Genomic DNA, 25080 nt, shown 5'->3' on the forward strand with positions numbered 1-25080 from the left:
TGTTATTGGAGGGATAAAAAATCTACTTGCCAAAAGGTGGCAGGAGCACACACATTTAAAAAAAGTTTCATGTATGGAAGCTTTCAGAGTCAGTGGCTCCTTCTTCTGGCAGGTGATTTGAAGGGGAAGGAAGAGTGGTGAAGGAAAAGGATTAGAGAGGTTTAGGAAAAAGGGTAGAGTTCAGAAAGTCGCCCAGAGCCCCAGGTCAGGGGAAACTTACCAGACAGGATGAGAAAGAAAGACCAATGAAGCTGTAGGTAGAGGTATCAGGCAGTTGGCACAGGCCTTTACTAACATACCCATGTTGGTCAAGTATCACAGTAGTAGATACTTCATCTGCTGGAAGGATGATAATGGAGTCTTCAGCTTTTAGAGAACACTGAGCCTGGAGACCTACAGCGGACAGGTTAGGATCATATTTTAGAAACCAGAGGATGGATTGTGAAGCTGTGCTAGATGTGAGGGATTCTTGGAAGGATTTTGAGGTAGTGGTGGTGGATCATGTTGAAATAGTGGCCAGAACTGTTCAAAGCAGGGTTCAATGTCAGGTTTGCTGTTAGAAAGGTTTTAGAATTGGGTTGCAAAGTGATATTTCCAGTTACATTACATGTGAAGGAAAGTATGTTCTTCACCAAAGCAGCATGATTAAATGCAGCTTTAGGGCTGAAAGTGAGACACTTAGATAATGCAACTGGTGCAACTGGTTCAGGTGGGAGGAGGGATTGAAACAAGTGGCTGAGAACACTGTATTTTTCTGATTGGTTCATGTGATTGAGTTGTTATTGGTCTGTGAGGCAGTGGTGAAGGGGATGTTGAGGAGGTTGGCCAAGCTCAATTTGTAGGAGAGGAATGATGGTTGATGGTGTGGCTGTTTAGGGAGCTGCAGAGGGACAGAAAGGGAAACAACCACTGTTGAGGTAGTTTAGGAGAAGGTGGGGTAGCTTTTCAAGGTGAAGTCTGGCATGTTGTTGCAGTTAGCAGTTGGCTTGCTGGATAACACCATCCCAGGAAACATAAGGGGCAGATAACGGCAGGATTTTGTAGAAGAAAAGTCTGGTGGAATGGAAATTGGCTGATGAAGCATATAGGTAACAGATTAGCCTGGTACGAGCAAGAGATTGCTGTTTTTGAAATGAACCTTGTGTAGAGTACGGTTGCATCCAGAAACCGGGTTGTTCAATGTTAGGCCTTTGGGAGTAACTCTAAGGGACAAGCAGGTTTCAAAAGACAGAATATGGGGCCTTAGTTTTGATAGTGCCATAGCATGTTTTCAAAAAGAGCGACTGTAATATGTGATGGGATACATTGTGGTAAGAGAGAATGGTTGGGAGTGTTAGAAGTAGTAGGGGCGGAAAAAGACAGAAAACGGAAGAAAAGCTAGGAAAAATTTGGAAAAAATCAGAAAAATTCTTACGAAAATCATGAGAACAGAGAATTATTAACAAGAGGTAATGAGTGGGCGAGAATTTCTCACTAAAATGGTGGCCTACGTCATACAAAAAAAGATTGAAAAAAAAATCGATAGTTAGTCATGAAAAAGACAAACTTTTAAAAACTGGACAAGCAGAAAGAGAAAGTCATCAGTGAAAGTGTAAACTATTTTTCTTGGCAAATAAGATAGTGTATGAGGCAGCAGTAAAAGTCGATCAAAGAGGTTTGGCGAAAAACAAATGCAAAAAAGCATGAAACTACTGCATATAAACGAGGTAAGTGGAGACTGGGAAAGAAATTAGATGTCAAATTTGCAAATAGATCGGTGTAAGACAGTTGAGAGAGGACCCTGCAGTGTAATGAACTGTAAACAAACTATTATAGGCAAATTTGTAAATAACAAAGGGTCCACCACGTGCATGGAAATCAGCACTAGAAAAGACGCAGGACCAACGTGTTGATTAATCTGCATGGTAAGATAAGCAAACAAATGGGTAGCACATAAGGTAGAAAGCAGATAACAGTTTGTTCTACCCCTTTCCCTAAACTTTTTCATTCACCCCTCTTCCTTCCCCTTCAGCCAGAAGGAGCCACTGTCCCCGAAAGCTTGCATGCGTAAAATCTTTTTTTTTATGTGTGTTCTGCTGTCACTGCTTGGTGAGTAGATTTTTTACCTATCCAATTACGTTATAATCCTGTACAATGATATTTGATGTTGGCTCCATTTCAAATCTAAGAATGCACATTACGCAAAATAAGTTACTCTTGTCACCCCGAGCGAGGTGGCGCAGTGGTTAGCACACTGGACTCGCATTCGGGAGGACGACGGTTCAATCCCGTCTCCGGCCATCCTGATTTAGGTTTTCCGTGATTTCCCTAAATCGTTTCAGGCAAATGCCGGGATGGTTCCTGTGAAAGGGCACGGCCGATTTCCTTCCCAATCCTTCCCTAACCTGAGCTTGCGCTCCGTCTCTAATGACCTCGTTGTCGACGGGACGTTAAACACTAACCACCACCACCACCATCTTGTCACCCCACTTCTTACCATACTCCTTGATGAATAAGCACAATAATGGCATTAAATGTTGTGGTAAGTTGTTTTTACAACTTTATTTATTTGTTTGGTAAATAAAGTTTTGCGGATTTTGTCCCAAATTGTGAAATGAAGTAAACAGAATGTGTGATGATATTGCACAAACTGTTGCTGTATGGGTGCTAATAAGTACTTACTATACCATAAACAAAATACTTCTTTATTCAACAGAAAAACTCAATCACAAGATTTTAGAAATGATTGCATTTTCATTATCTGTTGCAGGAATCTCAAAACTTGGAGGAGGTATGCAGGGCACAAGAGAAGACACTCCAACAGAAGGATGCAGAAATGGAAGTTCTGCAGAGACAGTTAACTGAACTGCAGAGGATAAGGGATATGATATATAATATTTCTGCAGGCAATATGAGACCAGAAGTTTGATTTCCACGAAAAATTCACAGTTGCTTCTGGGCAGAATTGAAAGAGAAATATGATGAGAAATATCATGCTAATGGGAAATACTTTGTTGTTCTGTTTTTAAAATATTGTATAAGAGCAACAATTATTTTTACTTCATTTTGCCAGTGCTACTTTTGTAGTTATTTTAAAGAGACAAGATAAGTGTTTATTGCTTAATATGAAACATAATGTTGTTTCTCTTACTTGCCTTATATGTGTGTGAGCACAGTAGGTGTTAAAATATGCCTGTGAGACTATGAATGATACTTCTTGCCACTCTTTGCACCTTAGGAGAAAAAAATATCTCCACGGGTTTTTATTGGGGTGTCTTTGACATCCAACATCACTGTCAACAATTTTCCAATTCCTTCTATCCATTGTGTTTGCATGATGTTGAATCCTGAATATTTTGTACAGTTGGTAATAACAGTATTAAAGTGTTATTTATTTTGTATAGTTCTATTTTTTGTGTCTCCACATGATTTCAGTGTTTCAGTTAATACCTTGACAATCAAAATACAGGTCTGTAGTATAATAGTTACATATCAAAACGTCTGAGAATAATAGCATTATATAGCAAGGAAGAGGAGTGCCTATTTGTGAAACACTCAAATGGTAAAGATCAAAGTAGTGCTCATGGTCACACAAACCAAAGAGAAACGTTGACATATCTTCAGGTTTCAGAAATATGCAGTCAGTCACTTTCTAGAGATATTGTTCTTAAAAATTTCAGGAAGATAGTCCCATCACTCAATCCCATCCGTGAACTTTACCTGTAGAAAGACAGTAGTGTTTTAAATACACTGCAGTCAAGAACAGATTTTACTGTTGTGCATTAACCAGTACACCATATCGAATTGCATCATAACATGCTTGTGTGCATTCCTATTGCCTACTAAATTTAACAGCTTCTTGACGTCAGTGATGTTAAAAATGTGTGTGCTGTGCATAAAAATACAAAAAATGTCACTTCAAGTTACAAAATAAAAGTCAGCTGCTGGATTCAAAATGCAGTCAACAAAACCATTGTAGTTGTAGAGATATAAATTTACTACACCAACTGAAGATGATGAAAGTCTGAAACATAAATTATGAATCCGTATAAAAGTGGCTGGTTGCTGCACCAGTTAGGGTGGCAAGCACCAAACTTGCACAAATTACTCCTGTAGTAACTCTTATTCTACTTCAGTAAATTACTTCTGTAGTGACTACTCTTTTAGTAAATGTTGGAAAGCTCAATTTTTATTTACTTCTTTAGTTGTAAGTAACGCCTTTTTACTAAGAAGTACGCTGCTGGCACAAGCATTACGTTACTTCTTGGAAAATATTGATTGTCAGCAGACATTATTGCATCACCTTTCACATAATTTATGTTAATTGCTATAATTTTAGAAGCTAGAAAGGATTATTAAGTTGCATTATTAAAATTAGAAAATCTAAATGCTATTGTACTAATTAACGATAAGATCTGTGTATTCTGAAAAAGAAACATTGTATTAATGGATGAATAGATTGTTGACCCCGACATCTACAGCTATCAGTGTCTGTTGTTGGTTGGTTTTTTATTTATTTATTTATTTTCATTTATACGTCATGTTCTGTAGGACCGAATTGAGGAGCAAATCTCCAATGTCATGGAACATGTCAGTACATGAAATTACAATATAAAAGTAATAACACATAAAAATAAAATGTGTATGAACCCAAAAAAAAGTCAAGCCATAAGCTTAAGTAAACGCAATCGACAATATAACATAAGAATCAGCTTAATTTTTCAAGGAAATCCTTAACAGAATAGAAGTAATGACCCTTTGAGGAAACCCTTCAGTTTTTATTCGAAAGCTCGTCGATTACTGGTAAGATTTTTGAATTCTTGTGGTAGCTTATTGAATATGGATGTACCTGTATACTGCACACCTTTCTGCACAAGAGTTAAAGAAGTCCGATCCAAATGCAGGTTGTATTTCTGCTGAGTATTAACTGAGTGACAGCTGCTTATTTTTGGGAAAAAGCTGTTATTGTTAACAAGAAACAACAGGAAGGATAAGATGGGCAGTTCATGTGGCAAGAATATAGGAGTCTGAGGTAATAAAGAAGATTCTCTTTGGTAATCCAGAAGGACAACGAGGATGATGTCAACCTCACGTAAGATGGCTGGATGGAGTCGAAGAAGACCTACAGAAACTCGGATTTAGAAACTGAAGAGGATAGCATGTGACCGTGATGGATGGCAGAAGCTCGTTGGGAAGGCAAAGGTTCATCCTGGACTGCAGCACCACAGAAGAAGTAATTGTTCTACCAAATTAAATTGCAGCAAATTTCAGAGAACCATGCAAGGCAGGAACCAAGTGAACAGACACACAAATAATACTGACCTTTTCACGTGAAGTGCTGTCCAGTCCAAACACACAAATTCTCAGTCAGTGAATATATGGCCCAATCCACAATTACGGTAATCCAATACTATTGGAGGTTACGCCCAAGACCAATAATGGTGACAATTCCTCCAAGTCACACACACTCTCTCTCTCTTGGCACACAGGGCTTGTTTTTCAAACAGCTGGCCGCAGTAAGGTAGCATTGTACTCCAGGAGTAAGCTCTTACTAACTCCCGGCAGGCACGGAGGACTTCTTTTCCACACTGTGAGGGCAACAATAAGTCCAGAAAGACTAACTACAATCACACCACCTATAAAGATGCCAGCAAATCAGACAAATAAGCAAGCCAAAGATTTCACTCAAGCCAGCATGGCTCAATTAGATTTTAGGAACCTTTCCTTAAGTCTACAGCTGGATAATTAGTATATGTTCATTTCCTTTTTTGATTCAGAAGGAGAGACTTATATGAAGACTGAAGTTCAAATTGACATTCAGCTAACTTGATTTAAATGTGGATCATTAGTAGCTCACATGCATGGCAAAGGCCATCTGATACAAAGTTTAGAATAGGAAGTAGAGGCTAAGTGTTACAAGAGTAATTCATTAACAATGAGTTAAAACTGAGAACATAGAGGGTTGTCATGTGAATTTATTACGGTGTTTCATGACAAATGTGGAGTTACCCAGCAATGTGAATGTAAATTAAAAATAATGAATCCAGGCCCATTTTCTAAACTACCATTCCTCTACTGATCACTCTTAGGGAATCAGCTGTAATAGTAATTGCAAAGATCATCAATCAAGGTATCATTGAACAGTCACAAAGTGTGTCTAACACACTGTTTTGGTAGTGTGGAAATCTGGGGGTGGGGTTCACTTAGTTCTCATTGCTAGAGCACTAAACCAGGTTACAGAAATGGAAAGAGATTGTCCCATTCTGATGGATAATCATATTTGAAGAGGCAAAGAACATAAGCTGTATGGGTCAAATAGAAAGATACTGGCAAGTACATTTACACCCAGACTCTTCCTCTTTGAAGGAAGGTCTTACCAGTTCAGAGTGCTATTCTTTGCACTGAACATTTCAGTTGCCATTTTTATCGGTGTGTTAAATTTAGCTCTTGGGGACCAACTTCTACAAAAACAAATCCTTTATGTAAATGATGTTCCCATAATAAATTGAATTTGGACAGAATGCATTTTGATGTTAAGGGAGATCTTACAGAAGCTAAAAGAAAAAGTAATCACAATAATCTTCTTTTGGAAAGTAGGAAATAAAATTTCTAGAACACATTATACATAATGAGAGAGCTAGGCCTGATCCTCCAACATTGAAACAATTTCTGTGTGTCCTAGTCTAAAAGCAATTAGTCATTCCTCAGAGTGGTGGGGTTCTCCCAAAGATACTCATCAAGAACTAATTTGACCAATTCCAAACTACTTCATTTATGAAAACTAAAATCTGCGTGGTGCTGGGGACAGGAGGAAGAAATATTTTTATTAATGTAAAAAGGGATTAATTAAATGCATCTATTTTATTTCATCATAATATCACTTGCTCCAGATCATGGCATTGCTTGTAAAACTTCCAAGGTGAGCTGCGTAATACGGAACAGTTACACCATGCTATTGCTTCGCCCAAGCTGTGTTTTAAATAGGTATGAGAAGCATTATTATGTGACAGAGAAGGAAGCCCTTATGATAGTGCGGGGTTTCCAACAGTTTTGATGTTTATTAACAGACATCATCAAGCTTTAGCCTTTTTTATGAACAGCAGGTAATTACACCATAGACTCATGCTCTTTCTTCAAGAGTTTGAATTTGAAATACAATACATAAAAGGTTCACAAAGCTTTACTTCCAATGCATTGTAATGCTACAAGTGGGAATGAATGATTTGGAAACAACTATGGGACCAGGTGCTAAATATCAATTTTATTTGTTAAATGTTGGTGCACTTAGTAAGAAGGTTAGCAACCTCCAATCAGCTAAAGTGAGCCAGACACTGAAGGGTGGGAAGGTCTTCAACACTCAACTAGAACAATGGATAATATATGAAGATGTGCTTTATTGGAAAAACTCTAGTTGAGAAAGATTTTGGAAAATTTACGTACTGAATTCGGTAACCACAAAACTGTTTGGATGTATGCTTGAATGGTACAGCGATTTTTTTAGTACAAAAATGCCTTAAACACCTGATGAAACTTCATTTTAAAAAATATGCTAGAACAGTGAGATCACAGTTAGTTATGTTAGATGTGCCAAAGGATAAAAGATTTTACCCCACATGCTAAGTACAAATTGTAATCTTATAACACCGAAAGGATTGTGGGTCTTATTTGCGGTACATTTACTCAGTCCACAACTGCAGAAAGAAAGTGGAGTTACTTACATATTTGTTTTTATAGTGTATGTGCAAGTGCTGAATTAACCTTCGTTAAGTGAAGTTAGTGTTCATCATTCATCTAATCACACCTTCTTCTATGTGAAAATATAATAATATGGTTATAATAGAGGGAAACATTCCATGTAGGAAAAATATATCTAAAAATAAAGATGATGTGACTTACCAAATGAAAGTGATGGCAGGTCGACAGACACACAAACATACATACAAAATTCAAGCTTTCGCAACAGCCTACGTCTTCGTGGCAAACGAATCTGCTCCAGTCCGGAATCCCTGAAGCATTACACCAACAACCTGACAACAGCTTTCGCATCCTGCAACTACCCTCCCGACCTGGTACAGAAGCAAATTACCAGAGCCACTTCCTCATCCTCTCAAACCCAGAACCTCCCACAGACGAACCACAAAAGTGCCCCACTTGTGACAGGATACTTTCCGGGACTGGATCAGATTCTGAATGTGGCTCTCCAGCAGGGATACGACTTCCTCAAATCCTGCCCTGAAATGAGATCCATCCTTCATGAAATCCTCCCCACTCCACCAAGAGTGTCTTTCCGCCGTCCACCTAACCTTCGTAACCTGTTAGTTCATCCCTATGAAATCCCCAAACCACCTTCCCTACCCTCTGGCTCCTACCCTTGTAACCGCCCCCGGTGTAAAACCTGTCCCATGCACCCTCCCACCACCACCTACTCCAGTCCTGTAACCCGGAAGGTGTACATGATCAAAGGCAGAGCCACGTGTGAAAGCACCCACGTGATCTACCAACTGACCTGCCTACACTGTGACGCATTCTATGTGGGAATGACCAGCAACAAACTGTCCATTCGCATGAATGGACACAGGCAGACAGTGTTTGTTGATAATGAGGATCACCCTGTGGCTAAACATGCCTTGGTGCAGGGCCAGCACATCTTGGCACAGTGTTACACCGTCCGGGTTATCTGGATACTTCCCACTAACACCAACCTATCCGAACTCCGGAGATGGGAACTTGCTCTTCAATGTATCCTCTCTTCCCGTTATCCACCTGGCCTCAATCTGCGCTAATTTCAAGTTGCCGCCACTCATACCTCACCTGTCATTCAACAACATCTTTGCCTCTGCACTTCTGCCTCGACTGACATCTCTGCCCAAACTCTTTGTCTTTAAATATGTCTGCTTGTGTCTGTATATGTGTGGATGGATATGTGTGTGTGTGCGAGTGTATACCCGTCCTTTTTTCCCCCTAAGGTAAGTCTTTCCGCTCCCGGGATTGGAATGACTCCTTACCCTCTCCCTTAAAACCCACATCCTTTCGTCTTTCCCTCTCCTTTCCTCTTTCCTGTGAGGCAACAGTTTGTTGCGAAAGCTTGAATTTTGTGTGTATGTTTGTGTTTGTTTGTGTGTCTGTCGACCTGCCAGCACTTTCATTTGGTAAGTCACATCATCTTTATTTTTAGATATATGAAAATATAATAATACATTTAAAAACAAAGATGATGTGACTTACCATACGAAAGAGCTGGCAGGTCGATAGAAACACACACAGACACATACATACACACAAAATTCTAGCTTTCGCAACCAACGGTTGCTTCGTCAGAAAAGAGGGAAGGAGAGGGAAAGAAGAAAGGATGTGGGTTTTAAGGGAGAGGGTAAGGAGTCATTCCAATCCCGGGAGCGGAAAGACTTACCTTAGGGGGGGAAAAAGGACAGGTATACACTCGCGCGCGCGCACACACACACACACACACACACACACGCACACACACGCACACACACACACACACACACACACACACATATCCATCCGCACATACACAGACACAAGCAGACCGCTCCCGGGATTGGAATGACTCCTTACCCTCTCCCTTAAAACCCACATCCTTTCTTCTTTCCCTCTCCTTCCCTCTTTTCTGACGAAGCAACCGTTGGTTGCGAAAGCTAGAATTTTGTGTGTATGTATGTGTCTGTTTGTGTTTCTATCGACCTGCCAGCGCTTTCGTATGGTAAGTCACATCATCTTTGTTTTTAAATATATTTTTCCCACGTGGAATGTTTCCCTATTATATTCATGACAATATAATAACACTTTCTCATTAAATACTTTGTCAAAATTTTGTCCAATACTCACTGTGACAGCTGGAACGCCCCCTAGTGGGCATTGGAATCCAGACTGACCATGCCTGATTTAGCGCAGACTTAAAGATACATAATAAACTTTGATAATTCTGTCTGCATTTGCTCAGAGTAATATATATTTATTATGCAATCACATGTAATTTCAGTGGTTTGCAAAGTTTGCTAATTTCTTTATTACTATGATTATGATTATTGTAATCGACAGAGCAAGGGGTGGGTTAGAAACTGCAACTCGGCAGATGATTGTGAATTTGTGTTCTACAGCAGACCAAACTGTTTGTATGTTTCCGGGTTAACACATCAGTCCAGTTTTTGAGCAGGTACCTTACTTTATCATTTTTGGGAAATAGTGCTGCGAAAGATTTAGTTGAAGGATTTGAGGCAGGTGTGCCCTAATCTAAGCTAAATCAGAAAAGGGAAGTTGTACAGTCTTATGAACTGCCTCAATGTCAGTAAGGCATTCCTAAGAGAACTGAAAAGCAAACAAAGTTGAGGGTTATCCAGAGGATCTTATGCTTTTGGACGTAAGGACATGTCGCCTATATACAGTACATGGTGCCTTTCAGACAGTTTTTTTAGCACTGTAGTGAATCTTGTTCAGTCTCTGAGAACTGTGTGTAGTTTAGCATTACTGACACCTGCTTTTCTGCATACGTTTTGTGCTATTCAGTTGGTGCAAAATAAAAATTGTGGCAGTCAGTGCTCAGCAAATATTAACAGCTGCTGAAAAGCACTTGATGACAGTAGAGAGGGTAAAAAAAAAAAAGGTGCAAAAGGAGGTACAAGCAAAACATAAGATCTCTATTGGAACTTTTTTGAACTCAGAAATTGAACTGCAGGTACAGAACCTAAAAATTTCTGAGCCAGTGTGATGTATCCAAGATATCTTGGCATTCTGGACTGAATGCCTTGCATTTACAATTCACAATAAGTTACACTGGCCTTGTAAAAAGACACTTGGACATAGCATTGACACATCTCACTCTCATAAATCCCTTTGGTGGTAATTGTCTGAGTTGCAAAATATTTTAGAAATCAAGTCAGTAAAAGAAATCCTTGAAGAACTTGATGGGGATCATGATTGCAGTGACCATTCCTGGATGATGGTCATGGTGTTTTGAGTGGACATGAAAATTTGGAGAGATTTATCAAGTTTGCTTACATTTACTTCCACACGGTGCCAGCCTTGAAAGAGTTGTCACTAACCACTCTTCTATTCTGGTTGAAAATTTGATGGAAGTCTCTCTCATAGCCCTTCATACCGTTCATGATGTGGTCAGGTTGCTGGGAGTGTTTAGTCTGTACTCATCATGAAGCAGGGAACACACAACTTTCAAAATGTGCGTAGTAGGTATAGTGAAGTAGTAGCAGAGAAAAGGGCAGTTGAGAAGTCCTCAAAAGAAAAGAGGAAAAAGGGTAGCAAAAAGCTAATAGCGCTACAAAGTAAGAAAACAAAACTCTTGGAAAGTGCTGAGAAAGAAGTTTCTCAGATTGAAGAAGTAGTTGTATGACTAAAAACACCTGCTTGTGACTTCACTTAATGAAAGTGTCCTTGAGAGTAGTCATTTTGTAGATATTTCTTGTGTTCACCATTACACTCAACTTGTAATATTAATTGTATGACATATACAACATGTAAAACTTTTACCTGAAAGAAGCATTGGGACTTACGTAAATACTAACATGTGAAGCATACAACTGACAAGGAAGTGTATTACAGCTATCAATGGGGAAGTCAAAGTATGTAGTTGCCAGAAGAGAAAACTATATGTGTAATTTTTATTTGTGTGCATGGAACACTGCAATGCGAGAAAATAATGTTTTGGAATGAGATTGCATGTTTCATGTTTTCATAATGACCATGTTTCACATTTTCGTAGATGGCGAAACTTACCTCTCCAAAATCACAAAGTAGTTTATTTCCCCTTTTATATAATTAGGGTCAGGGGCTAAAACACTGCAAGGAATAATGTTCAGGAGCACAGTTAAATTACTTCTCCTTTCATTGTCAGCAAAAATTAGAACTGAACTTGCGCTGCACTCATTTCCTGGTTTCATTTCATAATAACTTCATAAAACTCACTTTTTTGTTATTGTATGTGATTTTGTTGCATAATTTATTTTCTTGATTTGAAACTTTATATTATATGTACGTATCCTTTGGCATTTCTATGTAGAGATTCATATTTACTATTCAGTACAAGGGCTATTGTTCTTTCATATCTTTTATTGTGTTCCAAAGGTAGTGTCAATTACAGCATTTTTAAACAACAATGTTCTTACATAAACAGTTGTGAAAAAGGATAAATTGCAACTCACTGTAAACATGACACATTGAGTTGCAGACAGGCATAACAAAAAGACTGTTACACACTGAGCTTTTGGCCAAATCCTTCTTCAGGAAAGAAAGAAAAACACACACACACACACACATTCATATGAGCAGGCACAAGCCAGAGCAGGCGGCAATAGTAGTCGTGTGTGTGTGTGTTAATGTTTGTGTGTTTTCCTTTCCTTCCTGAAGAAGGCTTCAGTCAAAAGCTAGTGTGTAACAGTTTTTTTTGTTATGCCTATCTGGAACACAACGTGTCATCATGGTGAATAGCAATCATTTTCATAATTGTTGATATTCCAATCTGGACTTTTCATTGTTTATTCTTAAATCTATAATTTGAGACGTAGTATTCAAGGAAGAGCGGTGACTGATTATTATAACTGACCTTGCAATAATCAAAACCATTATTTATTTGTCTTTTATAAACCCTATATTAATAAAAAAAAGGGTTATTTAGTTATGTTTACGGAATGACAGTGATTATACATTTCCATTAAAAGTGAAAATCATCTGGTGAGGGAGCTACTCAATTTGCAATTCATGTAACATAAAAATAACCAAAATGGTTGGAGCAGGAGTTTTATTAAACTGAACTAAGAGTAGAGAGTTTGTAAATACTGTTCTATAGTTTGTTCCTAATTTCTTCTTGATATTCTGGAAGGTGTGAATATTATTACTGGAATTATTGAGATGTTATAGTAATCACACACTGTTAGGTAAAGCAGTGCTCCTTTTCTGCTGAATATGACTTCATCAGTGGCACAAAAAATGTTCTAGAGTTCCACATTGTTGGGAGCTCTGGAGTCCTATTCTGCATGAAGACAGCTTGACTTCAGTGGCATTTAATTAAAGTTTTATCTCATGTCTTGTTATCATTGCTTCCTTCTGGCCAGTAAACATCAGGCCAGGCTCATCCACTTGTTGGTGCTAAAACTTAACTACGAATTGTGATATAGTTGTGATCTGTGGTAATATATTTGTAACTAATAAATAAAACTTTCATAAAATCACCTTGTTTATTTTAAGGCCTGTAATTGCTTCTTCATAAATAATGTCAAATAGCACTAGAACACACCTATGAATCCATCTACTACAACTAGAATGCCATGAAGTGATATTAGTCTGTAAGAATCTTAGTGAAAAAAAAAGGCTATGCAAGAAATTTTTAAAAATCTGAAAATTATTGTTATTGGAACCAAAAGCTGCTCCAGTCAAGTCATTGCTTAGTATAACTGTATAGCTGACAAAGTCACTGCCTGTGGATATACGGTGTGTTATTTCATGTCATGAGAGAGGAGAACTCATTAATCTATGAATGGGTCATGTTATGAATGGCTCGTAATTTCTTTTTCTGTATTGAGAATTTTGTTAGAAACTCTCATTAATTTATGAGAATGTTTTCTGTTTCTTGAGACTGAAAATCGAGTTGTCACTCTTTCACACCTGTAACAATTCTAGCAACTTGCAACCTACCACTGGGGGCACTTTCTCCATCATATCTGTGAATAAAGGCATAGTTTCTGCATAGTCCAAGAATATGTAAACTCTGTTCAGAGCCTCTTTCTTCTTTTACATCACAACAACCACCATAGCATTCCTTGACCAGCCAGCATAATACACATCCTGGAAGCTCTGTCTGATGTGCATCGCACCACTTGTTAAGAGCAACAGTGTTAAAAGAGCAGAGGCTATGCATGATTTATTACACAAGTAATTTATAGCTGTATTTTTCTGCTACGTATTTTGATTTCCCATTTAGGGATCCTCAGCATTTGTTGTCTGTCTTTGTGACCTAGTCACGTTTGCGAATAATTCTTGCCAGTTTTTAGTGATGCAGAACTTTGCCATTCACGGGCATTGTGCTTAGCCACTGAAGTATCCAGGCATGAATTATGATCAATTCACTGAGTGTTTTAATTCTGCCGGTATTTCTTTCCTACTTCCCTAAAGGTCTCCTGTATACCTTGCTGGACTAGTACCCCTTAAAGAAAGCACCGCATGTTAGTAAGAGGAGTGCCAATGAAAGGCAGGTTTCCAGGTTTGAGTCTTGGTCCATCCAGCACAACATCTAAAGTTTAAAAACAGTGGGCACTAGACTCTGAAAGAATACTTCTCGACTCAGTTTGATCCATTACTGTGTGGAACTAAAGAATGTATCTATTGGATTTCTTTGTGTGTCTGCTCTAATCTCCACATTACCTTGGTCATTCTGAAATGCAACTTGTATATGCTGGAAGACCATGTGTAAACACAGCTTGTATCAAAGTCCCTACTGCATGTTTCATAACAAAGTAATTTATTTGTAGTTACACAAAAATTTTAATAATAAAGGTATATTTAATCAAGCTGTACGCTGCATGAGCAATTGTCTCACAGCTAACATTGCCTTACCACCAATGAAATTTTCTGACATTGGTGCACCCTTTTAAACTGGTAACTTTTAAAGGAAAACAGTCTTTGAAAAAAATTATTTGAATACTTATTATACAATTTCCAGTCATCTTCGTAATTCATTTGATGGAGTTCAAAAGCAGTTATCCTCGCTCTGTTTATATAAAATGTGCACTGCATTCACTTGTTACAACAAACAGTCATCTTTAGAAGTTAAAAATGACTCAGCTGTTAACAGCATGGACAGTAAGAAAAAAATTGAAGAATTTACTGATGCCAAAAGATCTCTTACCTTTTTCGCAAGGCCACTTCACTGAAATGAAATTAAGGTAACTGAACTGTTACAGTCTTCTTCAAATAACAGTTCTCTAAATTTATCCATTATGGTTTTGTAAGAACAACACTGCCTTTCTTCCAAAAATTAGCATTTAAATTGCGTTTGCATTTTCCTGTGTTAATGCAAAATGTGGACTGGAAGGAAGTCTGTAGGAGTCAGAGAACAGATTTCTGGATGTAATTTTAAGTGAACTTAAGAACATATATGTCGAAATGGGTAAGAATGAAAAAACTGGTACTTAGTCGCTGCTATTATGGTTGCTACAGAAAGTTTACATTTTGACCCGAGAACAACATAAATGAAGTGCATTTTCCTGCAAGCTGAAATGCTATAGGTGTGGGTGTATGAGCCACATTAGGAAGCAGTGCCAACAACCTCATTGGTATGAACGTGGGGTAGTGAAGCAGCAGACGTGAGACTGTTGAGGTAAGATGCAGAATGGACAACATTGGAACAAGTGTCTATTAAAGACTAAAAGGAATTCCTCAACTGCAGTGTTCCTAGTAAAACTGAGTACTGCAAATACATATGCAGACGTGGGATGCTGGTTGTCAGGCATAATAAATGGAACAGAATATAGATTTCTGGTGGACACAGGGACTCATGTTGGTAGTTAGTCTGGACCTCTTAAGTAGGAAGAGCCTGAAGTCTCCATGATGTAGGTTACACGAAGTAGGAAACAATGATGATGTGTCATTGGGGTCAACACTCATCAGTTTCAGTGTTGGAGCAAGAAATTTTCAGGAGCATACCGAAGTGCTGCCACATGTCTGTAAGGAGTACTGTGCAATCCTGGGCTTGACTTTCGGGATAAACATCACACAAAAACTGGCCTATCACAACGTACTATTGAATTCAGTGGGACATTGTTTCAGCTCACAACTACCACTGCAAGAGTTACATCACCGCAAGGTTCACCAATCATGGGGGTAGTACCAAATAACAAGATTGTTTTTGTGTAATTAACTGTCATTAGGACACTGTTAATTAAAAGTTACAGATAACTGAATTAACACAAAAGTTCACTACATATAGAAACCCATGAGCTAACACTTATAACTGGAGAAAGTGACGTACACCACTTGAAAGTTAAGCACCCTGACTTCCCTGTGAAGTATTTTAAACTACCTAAAACTAATTATCTTCCACAATAATTAAAACTTGGAGGTTCTGTACCACTACCTTTTTCATCACAGATTTTTTTCACACTCAGTGTTGGATTCTGGCTACATACTTTTGTCGTCTTAATTGTTCTGTATAGTTTGACATACAATAATCATTGATTAACTTACTAATTTCATATAATTCACTTTGATTTACGATATGACATCTATTCATGTAAATGAAGGGAATCACAATGCAGAAGAAAAATTGTGTCCATATATTTTTATGAGTTCGTAAATGGTAACATTTTCTGTAATCCGAAATTTTATTGATACTTCATCAAAAACTGTAAATTCAAACTTAGCCATATTTCAAAGCATTACATAGTTTTCAAAACAACAATTTGTTCTTATGCTGGTCTATAACTGTCACCCAAAATAGTCAGTTCGCAGTTTGAAAATGAACAGTTAACATCCCCATTTGAAACCCTCTCGTTGTTTGACCCAAATCACAAATCTGTATACTTTGCACACAAGAGTACACACTCCTTTCACTGCAAAACTCAATAACTTTGATGTTTAATTACTTACAAGTGATCCTTGTGACCTAATTAATGAACGTCCTAACTGAACTGTGATGTGATCAACAAGTACTGAGGACTGTCATTGTTATCAGACTGAGATATTATTGGATTCAATGATTTGTGTATGGAACTGTCTTAAATGAAACACCAAAGTGTATTCATTTTTTACAAATTAATAATGGACCGTGATAAATTTGAACTGGTCGTTTTTTGGATAAATGTCAACAGTTAATCTTGTGCCAAAACAGAACAAGTTGCTTCCCACAGTAATTGCTCATACTGGCCTACAGACTTGTGCTAATTAATTTTCACTGTAAAAAATTTGTCACTATAATTAAGAAGTGAACTTCACAGGGAATAAAGTGCATGTTAATGCCAGCTAAATTGTTGGTGTTGTGTACATTTTTGAATGCCACCATTCCATACTTACATGTATTTTCAGCTTCATGATGAGCTGGAGCAAGTGCTCTACAGAGAAGAGTCTATGAATTACATGGCAGTTCCATCACAATACCTTTAGAAGGTTGACAAAATGGGCTCTGAAATTAAGTGAATTTGATTATGAACTGATGCACAAACCAGGCAAGAAGTGTGGTGATGCCAATAGCTTGAGTAGGATGGTTGGAATCTTGCAAGCACTGGGTAGTGCACTGCTGAATGATAAGAAGCACAGACTGCTGACACCAACTGCCAAGTGTTTAGGGCCAGCCACAGTTTACAACACATGAGGGCTTGTTTTGTAGAATGACGAAGTGCAGACCATGTGTGTTGGTACCTGCAGCATTTAAGGATGAGGTGTTACAGCAAGCACATGATAATGTTTCAGCTGGTCATGGAGTCGGAGAACAACTGATCTATGGGCAGCCTCATCCATCTATGGGTACTATTACAGCCAGAAGCATCCAAACCATTTGAAATGGTGAGAATAGATATTCTAGGGCCGTTAAACCAAACACCAGCAGTTAACCATGAACATGCTAAATCATTTTTCACATTTTGTCACACTAGCAGTAATCCCGGATCAACAAGCGACTTACAGTGCCTCAGGCCATGGTAGGCAACTGGCTGCTGAAGTTTGGCATCCCCAACATGGTAATCACAAACCAAGGCACTAATTTTATGTTTGATCTGGTAAAACAGTTATGCCATTTGCTACACTTTCAGAAGCTTAGGATTAGTCCTTTTTATCCTCCACTGAATGGAAGAACAGAATGCATTCACTGCATGATTGCCAAAATTTTGAGTTATTAAGTAAAAAGACATCACAATGATTGGGACATGTACTTTCTGTATGTCTAAAGTACACAGTAGTGTTAGGTTCTCACAATACAAGGCAGTATATGGTAGAAAGGTGCCTTCACCTTTTGTGGTAGTTAGCCCAAAACTTGGGAAAAACAGGGAAACACTAAAGAAATTTGTAAAAATACTAATGGGCGTGTAGCAGCAACTGAAAAATGCAAACACAAAAGTGCTCAAGGGACAGGAACAAACGGAATGGCTTATTGGTGACATCAGTAAAGCGTTGGGCAAAGGGTTTTGATGATGAATCCCTATACACCTAAGGGTAAAACATAGACATTTGTGACTTGATACCAAGAACTGAATCAAATCATATAGATGATGTCACCTGCCAACATCAAGTTGCAATTACCAATGAAACTTCCATCGCATTTGTGGGATGCGTTAAGTTATTTTGAGGGGCTAGAGACACTTTGCTGCAGGTACCAGTGTCATCACCAGTATGAGATGTTGAAAGCAGCAGAAAAAGGAAGAGAGCAGAAGATGGTGACTGAGGTATACATGAAGTGCCTTATGTGCTTAGATCGCATTGGTAAACAGTTTTATAAAACGGTTTACCAATTATCTTAGGATGTGTTGGTAGTTTTTCACTATTTTTGTATATTCAGGGTATGTTAAAGAGTTTGCTTTTGCTATTAAATATTGTTGCTTTTTGGGATTTTTTCTATTATATCGGATACTGTCAAAAAATATGACTGCATTAATAACTTATGTATATGTACTTTCTGAAAGGTGGAGGGAAAGTGATGTAAATTCCTTTCTCCCAGGTGGCATATCTCCATAAGCACCCAGAACCCAGAATAACTACTGTAATTCTGCTGCTCCTAATCTTCTTCAGGTGAGAAGTAGTGGACACACTCTGAAATCAGCCATTTGAAGCAGGACTGTTGTTTTCAAGACAAACACATGCTGTAGTTACCAGATGATGTTAGGGTTGATTAGTTGGTTGGTTTGGGACACGGGATCAAACAGCAAGGTCATCTGTCCCATTGGATGAGGGAAGGAAGTTGGCCTTGCCCTTCTGAAGGAACCATCCTAGCATTTGCCTGAAGCAATATAGGGAAATCACAGAAAACCTAAATCGTGATGGCCAGATGCAAGTTTGAACTGTTGTCCTCCCAAATGCCAGTCCAGTGTGCTAACCACAGCACCACCTCACTTGGTGATGTTAAGGTTGACCTGTGATATGTGATAATAGAACTGCAAGGTGAATTTAAAGGTTTGCGATTTCGTAACAAAAAGTATCTCAAGTAGTGGACTTGACACCACAAATGCTGCTGTGGAAGAAAAAGAGATGGTTTAGCTTGTGCGCAGCATGTGTAGTACAACTGTTTCCGCATAATATGGAAGAAGCTGAATATCAAAGGAACATGCTGCCCCCATACCCTTATTTCCAGAAAGTGAGCATGCACTGGGTCTACTCAGTATTTTCTTCAAAAGCAGTGACAGTAAATTGTTACAATGAAAACCTCAACTGGACCCACAGCTAGGGAATACCAGGCAGGATTTAGAAAAGGACGCACTTGTACTGAACAGATACTGAACCTGAAGTCAGTGCTATGACAAGTAAAAATGGCTGTTAAGAAGTATGTCATCATCTTTGTTGATTTCAACAAGGCATATGACTCAGTTGGTAGACCTACTCTCATGAAGATCCTGCAAGAACTAGGGTTAGATGAGAAGACCCACAGCCTTATCCAACAGACTTTAAACAACACCAGGTCACGAGTAAAATTCAGAGGAACCCTCTCAGAAACTTTTGAAATCAAATCGGGAGTAAGACAGAGATACGGTCTGTCCCCTCTCTTCTTCAACTGTGCCCTGGAAAAAGTAATAAGAGAGTGGCAGAAGGAATTAGCTCAAGAGGGGGTTCCAAATGGTATCTCTCTGGGACATAAGTGCAGTGGGCTCATTGTTGATTGCCTGACATTTGCCGATGACCTAGCACTTCTATCAGATTCAATAGAAACTTCAGTGAAACAGCTCAATGTTCTCAGACAGCAAGTGGCAAAGGTTGGGTTTTGTTTTATTTTTATTTATTTATTTTTTATTAGAGCGCAAAACTGCTACAGACATTAGCGCCCGGTCTGTGGCTTAGGAAAAGGTAAGAAAAACCAAATTGGAAATCAGCAGCAATGGGAGCAAAACTCAAAAACAGAAGGAAAACTTAAAAAACCGCTATAGAAGGGGGGGCGAGGGGTTGTTTGTCACCAAAAAGAGCTTCAGATGACTGACGTCATCTCACTGACAATAATAAACTTGAGATCACAATCAGCTGAGCACATGTCATCTGCCAAAATGGAAGATATATCAGGCAACAGCTGTAGACGGGCGCGTAACAGAGTAAAATAGGGGCACTCAAGTAAAAGGTGTCTCACCATCCACAGCTGAGAGCAATGGGGTCAAAGTGGAGCAGGATAGCCACTTAAAAGATGTCGATGACTAAAAAGACAGTGCCCTATCCGGAGTCTAGTTAAAATTACCTCCACCCGACAACGAGTTTGGGAGGAAGAGGTCCAAGCACAGGGAAGACCTTTCACATCCCACAATTTATTATTGGGAAGTGTAGACCAATGTGCATGCCATAAAAGAGCAACACGACGACATAAAACGCTCTGTAGATCAGCAAAGGGAACCATGCGAACAGCAGGCTGAAGAAGAGAGACTGCAGTCTTGGCTGCTATATCGGCCGCCTCGTTTCCACGGATACCAACGTGTCCTGGGATCCCCACAGAGACGCCCCCCAAGTGGAGGCAGTCCTGAATTCGGTGGACCAGAGGGTGGACGGGGTAGAGAGCTAGGAGACTGAGAAGAGAGCTGAATGAATTCGAGATATAATATACTGTACCTGGTGATGGCGACGGATGTATTGGACAGCCTGGAGAGCAGCGTAAAGCTCCGCAGTAAAAACCAAACACTGGTTGGGAAGCCGAAATCGATTAGGGGTGTTGCCAACAATATAGGCACTCCCAACACCAAATGATGTTTTTGCGCCATCAGTGTAAATAAATGTGGCATCCTTCATTTGTGCGCATAGAGCAGCAAATGCCCGACGATAAACGAGAGAGGGGGTACCATCCTCAGGAAAGTGACAAAGGTTATGGAGCAGTCAGGTCCGGGGGCAGAGCCATGGCGGTGCTGTACCCCAAGCTGTCAGGAAAGTTTTAGGAAAGTGGAAGGAAAGAGAACATAGCAGTTGATGGAAGCAGACTCCCGGTGGTAGTAGGTAGAGAGGAAGGGCAGCCTGCATACCCTAAATCCAAGGAGGCGTCGAAAAAAAGGTCATGGGTCAGATTAGCAGGCATGGAAGACAGATGACTAGTACAGCGACTCAGAAAGACAGCCCGCTGATTGGACAGTGGAGGTTCAGCAGTCTCAGCATAAAAGCTTTCCACAGGGCTAGTGTAAAAAGCTCCAGATGCTAAACACAATCCATGGTGGTAGACAGAGTTGAGACGCTGAAGAATAGATGGCCGAGCAGAGGAGTAAACTATGCTTCCATAGTCCAATTTCGAGCGCACTAAGGTGCGATAGAGGCGGAGAAGGACCACTCGGTCCGCTCCCCAGCAGGTACCATTCAGGACACAGAGGGTGTTGAGGGATCACAGACAGCGAGCCGAAAGATAGGAAATTTGGGAGGACCAGCACAGTTTTCTGTCAAACATAAGACCCAAGAATTTAGCGACGTCTGCGAACGGAAGGTTGACAGGGCCTAGATGTAGGGAAGGCGGAAGAAACTCTGTACGAAGCCAAAAATTGACACAAACGGTCTTACTGGGAGAAAAGCGGAAGCCAGTTTCGATGCTCCAAGAGTGGAGGTGATCGAGACATTCTTGAAGACGTTGTTCAAGAAGGCTATTCCATTGAGAGCTACATCGTCCACAGGGAGGGAGTCCAAGACATCGGGAAGGAGACAATCCATAATTGGATTTATGGCAATGGCAAACGGTTGGTTGGTTTGTGGGGTTGAAGGGACCAGACCGCTAGGGCCATCAGTCCCTTTTTCCAAAATCTTCAAACACCCACAAAGAATAAAAACAAACAATGGAGACGACACAGGACAAGAAAGACTCAAACAGAGACCAGACAAAAGGAATTATTATCACACAGAGTGTGACAGTGGTTGGCTGACCATAGAGACAAAAAAGGAAAAGCCAACCACCAAGAAACACACTAAAAAACTCGGTCTAAAATCGTAGGCCAAAGGCCAGACTCAACACAAAATAAAGACAAACACTTAAATCAAGTGATAAAAGCCCCCTGCACGAATAAAACGCAAAACTAAGCCTGCCATGGCAGTGTCACCTGTTAAAAGTGCAGGGAGTGTCTCAGACAGCACAAACGTCTGCCTGAGTGCAGTTAAAAATGGACAGGCCAACAAAATGTGGACCACCATCAAAGGGGATCCGCAGCGACATAGCCTCACGGCGCAATAAGTGGCCATGTGTCATCCGGGTGTGCCAAATGCGCAGCCTGCAGAGGACAACAGACTCCTTGCGAGAGACCCGCAAGGAGGAGTGCCACGCACCGGTAGCCTCCTTGATGGCCTGAAGTTTGTTGGGTGAAGGCAGGGAGCGCCATTCTTCACCCCAGGTGCGAAGTAACTTCTGCCACAAAACGGATCTGAGGTCATTCTCCAAAAGGCCCATCGATAAGGCTGATGCACCGACAGCCTGCTTGGCCAGCATGTCAACACGTTCATTTCCTGGGATGTCAACATGACACGGTGTCCACACAAAGACCACAGAATGGCCGCAAAGGGGAAGAGTATGGAGGGACTCCTTGATAGCCATCACCAGACGAGAGCGAGGGAAACACTGGTCAATAGCTTGTAAACCACTCAGGAAGTCGCTACAGATAATGAAGGACTCACCTGAGCAGAAGCGGATAGACTCTAGGGCACAAAAGGTGGCGACCAGCTCAGCAGTGAAAACGCTGCAGCCAGCCGGCAATGAGTGTTGTTCGTAATGGTCCCCTAGAGTAAGAACATAACCGACACGACCAGAAATCATCGAACTGTCAGTGTAGACAACGCCAGAGCCCTGATACGTGGCAAGGATGGAAAGAAAGTGGCGGTGGAAGGCCTCAGGAGGGACTGAGTCCTTTGGGCCCTGTGCCAATTAGAGCCGAAGGCAAGGGTGGGGCACACACACCATGGGGGTGCAGGCAGAGGGGCCCGGAAAGGAGGTGGAAGAGGGAAAACCCCAAGCCCGACCGGGGCCGACAATCTGGGAGATGGACGACCGACTGAGGGAACAGGAGATGATAATTAGGATGCCTGAGCAAGCTACAAACTTGTGTGGCATAAGCGGCCAGTAAATGTTGGTGCCGTAACCGCAGTGGAGGGACACCTGCTTCCACAAGTATGCTGTTCACAGGGCTGGTCCGGAAAGCTCCAGTGGCAAGTCGGATCCCTCTGTGAAGGATGGGGTCCAGCACTCGCAACGCAGATGGGAATGCTGAACAGTAAGCCAAGCTCCCATAATCCAGACGGGACTGAATTAATGCCTGGTAGAGCTGTAAGAGGGTAGATTGGTTGGCTCCCCATCTGGTGTGGCTCAAGCATCGCAGAGCATTAAGATGCCGCCAACACATCTGTTTAAGCTGCTGAATATGAGGGACCCAAGTCAACTGGGCATCAAAAGACCCACCCAAAAACTGATGTGTCTCCTGCACAGCGAGAGGTTCGCCGTCAAGATAAAGCCGTGGCTCAGGGTGAACAGTGCGTCGCTGGCAGAAATGCATAACGCAGGTCTTGGCAGCCGAAAACTGGAAGCCATGCGCTACAGCCCAAGACTGCGCCTTGCGGATAGCACCCTGCCACTGACGTTCAGCAGCTGCAATGCCAATCAAGATATAGTAGAGGCAGAAGTCATCAGCATACAAGGACGCTGAGACAGATGTTTCCACCGCCGCAGCGAGCCCATTAATTGCAATTAAAAACAGGCAGACACTTAAGACAGATCCCTGCGGTACCCCGTTCTCCTGAAATCGGGGGAACTATGGGACGCCACAACTTGCACGCAGAAGATACGATACAATAGAATATTTCGTATGAAAATCGGCAGTGGACCCCGAAGACCCCAACCATGAAGCATAGAGAGGATGTGATGCCACCATGTCATATCGTATGCCTTCCGCATGTCAAAAAAGACAGCAACGAGGTGCTGACGGCAGGCAAAGGCCGTACAGATGGCAGACTCCAGGCTCACCAGATTATCGGTGGCAGAGCGGCCCTTACAGAACTTACCCTGAGACGGAGCCAGAAGGCCCCGAGACTCAAGTACCCAACTCAACCGCCAGCTCACCATGCGTTCGTTTCAAAATGGGGATTACAGTGCTTTCCCGCCATTGCAACGGGAACTCACCCCCAACCCAGATACGGTTGTAAAGGTCTAGGAGGCGTCTTCTGCAGTCTGCCGAGAGCTGTTTGAGCATCTGACAGTGGATGTGATCTGGCCCAGGAGCCATATCAGGGCAAGCTGCTAGGGCACTTTGGAATTTCCACTCACTGAATGGAACATTGTAGGATTCAGGGTGGTGCGTGTGAAATTAAAGGCTCCAACATTCCAACCATTCTATGGAGTGGAAGGCCAGTGGGTAATTCGCAGAAGCAGAACTCTGAGCAAAATGCTCTGGTAAGCGGTTGGCAATTGTGTCGGGGTCAGTACAAACTGCTCCATTCAGTGAAAGTGCAGGGACACCGACAGGAGTCAGATAGCCATAGAGGCACCTAATCTTGGCCCAAACCTGCGATGGAGAGGTACGGAGGCCAATGCTGGAGACATACCGTTCCCAGCACGCCCGCTTGTGTTGGTGAATGCCCACGCACTGAGCCATTTAAAGGCGATGAGGTGTTCTAATGAGGGATGCCATTTGTGACGCTGGAGCGCCCGCCTGCGATCTTTAATCGCCTCAGTGATCGCAGGTGACCACCAAGGCACAGTCCTCCACCGAGGGGACCCAGAAGGACAGGGAATCGCAGATTCTGTGGCACTAACGATGCCGGTGGTGACTGAGTGAACCACTGCATCAATGGCTCAATAGTGGCAACGGAGGAGAACAAGTTCCAGTCAGCCTTATTCATAGCCCATCTGCAGAGGCACCTAGAAGAGTGACGCTGTGGCAGTGACAGAAAGATCGGAAAGTGGTCACTACCACTCAAGTCATCGTGCACACTCCATTGGATAGATGG

At 41.0% G+C, this 25080-nt stretch overlaps 1 protein-coding gene across 1 annotated transcript in view; it reads left to right on the plus strand.

Moving 5' to 3' along the window:
- Positions 1 to 3382, plus strand: part of LOC126203111 (uncharacterized) — a 175691-nt gene extending 172309 nt beyond the window's left edge. The window contains exon 13 of the mRNA XM_049937355.1: positions 2750 to 3382. Coding sequence (XP_049793312.1) covers positions 2750 to 2908 — 159 coding nt within the window. The 3' untranslated portion in view covers positions 2909 to 3382. The remainder of the gene's footprint in view (positions 1 to 2749) is intronic.
- Positions 3383 to 25080: the final 21698 nt, after the last annotated feature.

The sequence above is a fragment of the Schistocerca nitens genome, chromosome 9 (genome assembly GCF_023898315.1).
Source record: "Schistocerca nitens isolate TAMUIC-IGC-003100 chromosome 9, iqSchNite1.1, whole genome shotgun sequence".
Taxonomy (NCBI): domain Eukaryota; kingdom Metazoa; phylum Arthropoda; class Insecta; order Orthoptera; family Acrididae; genus Schistocerca; species Schistocerca nitens.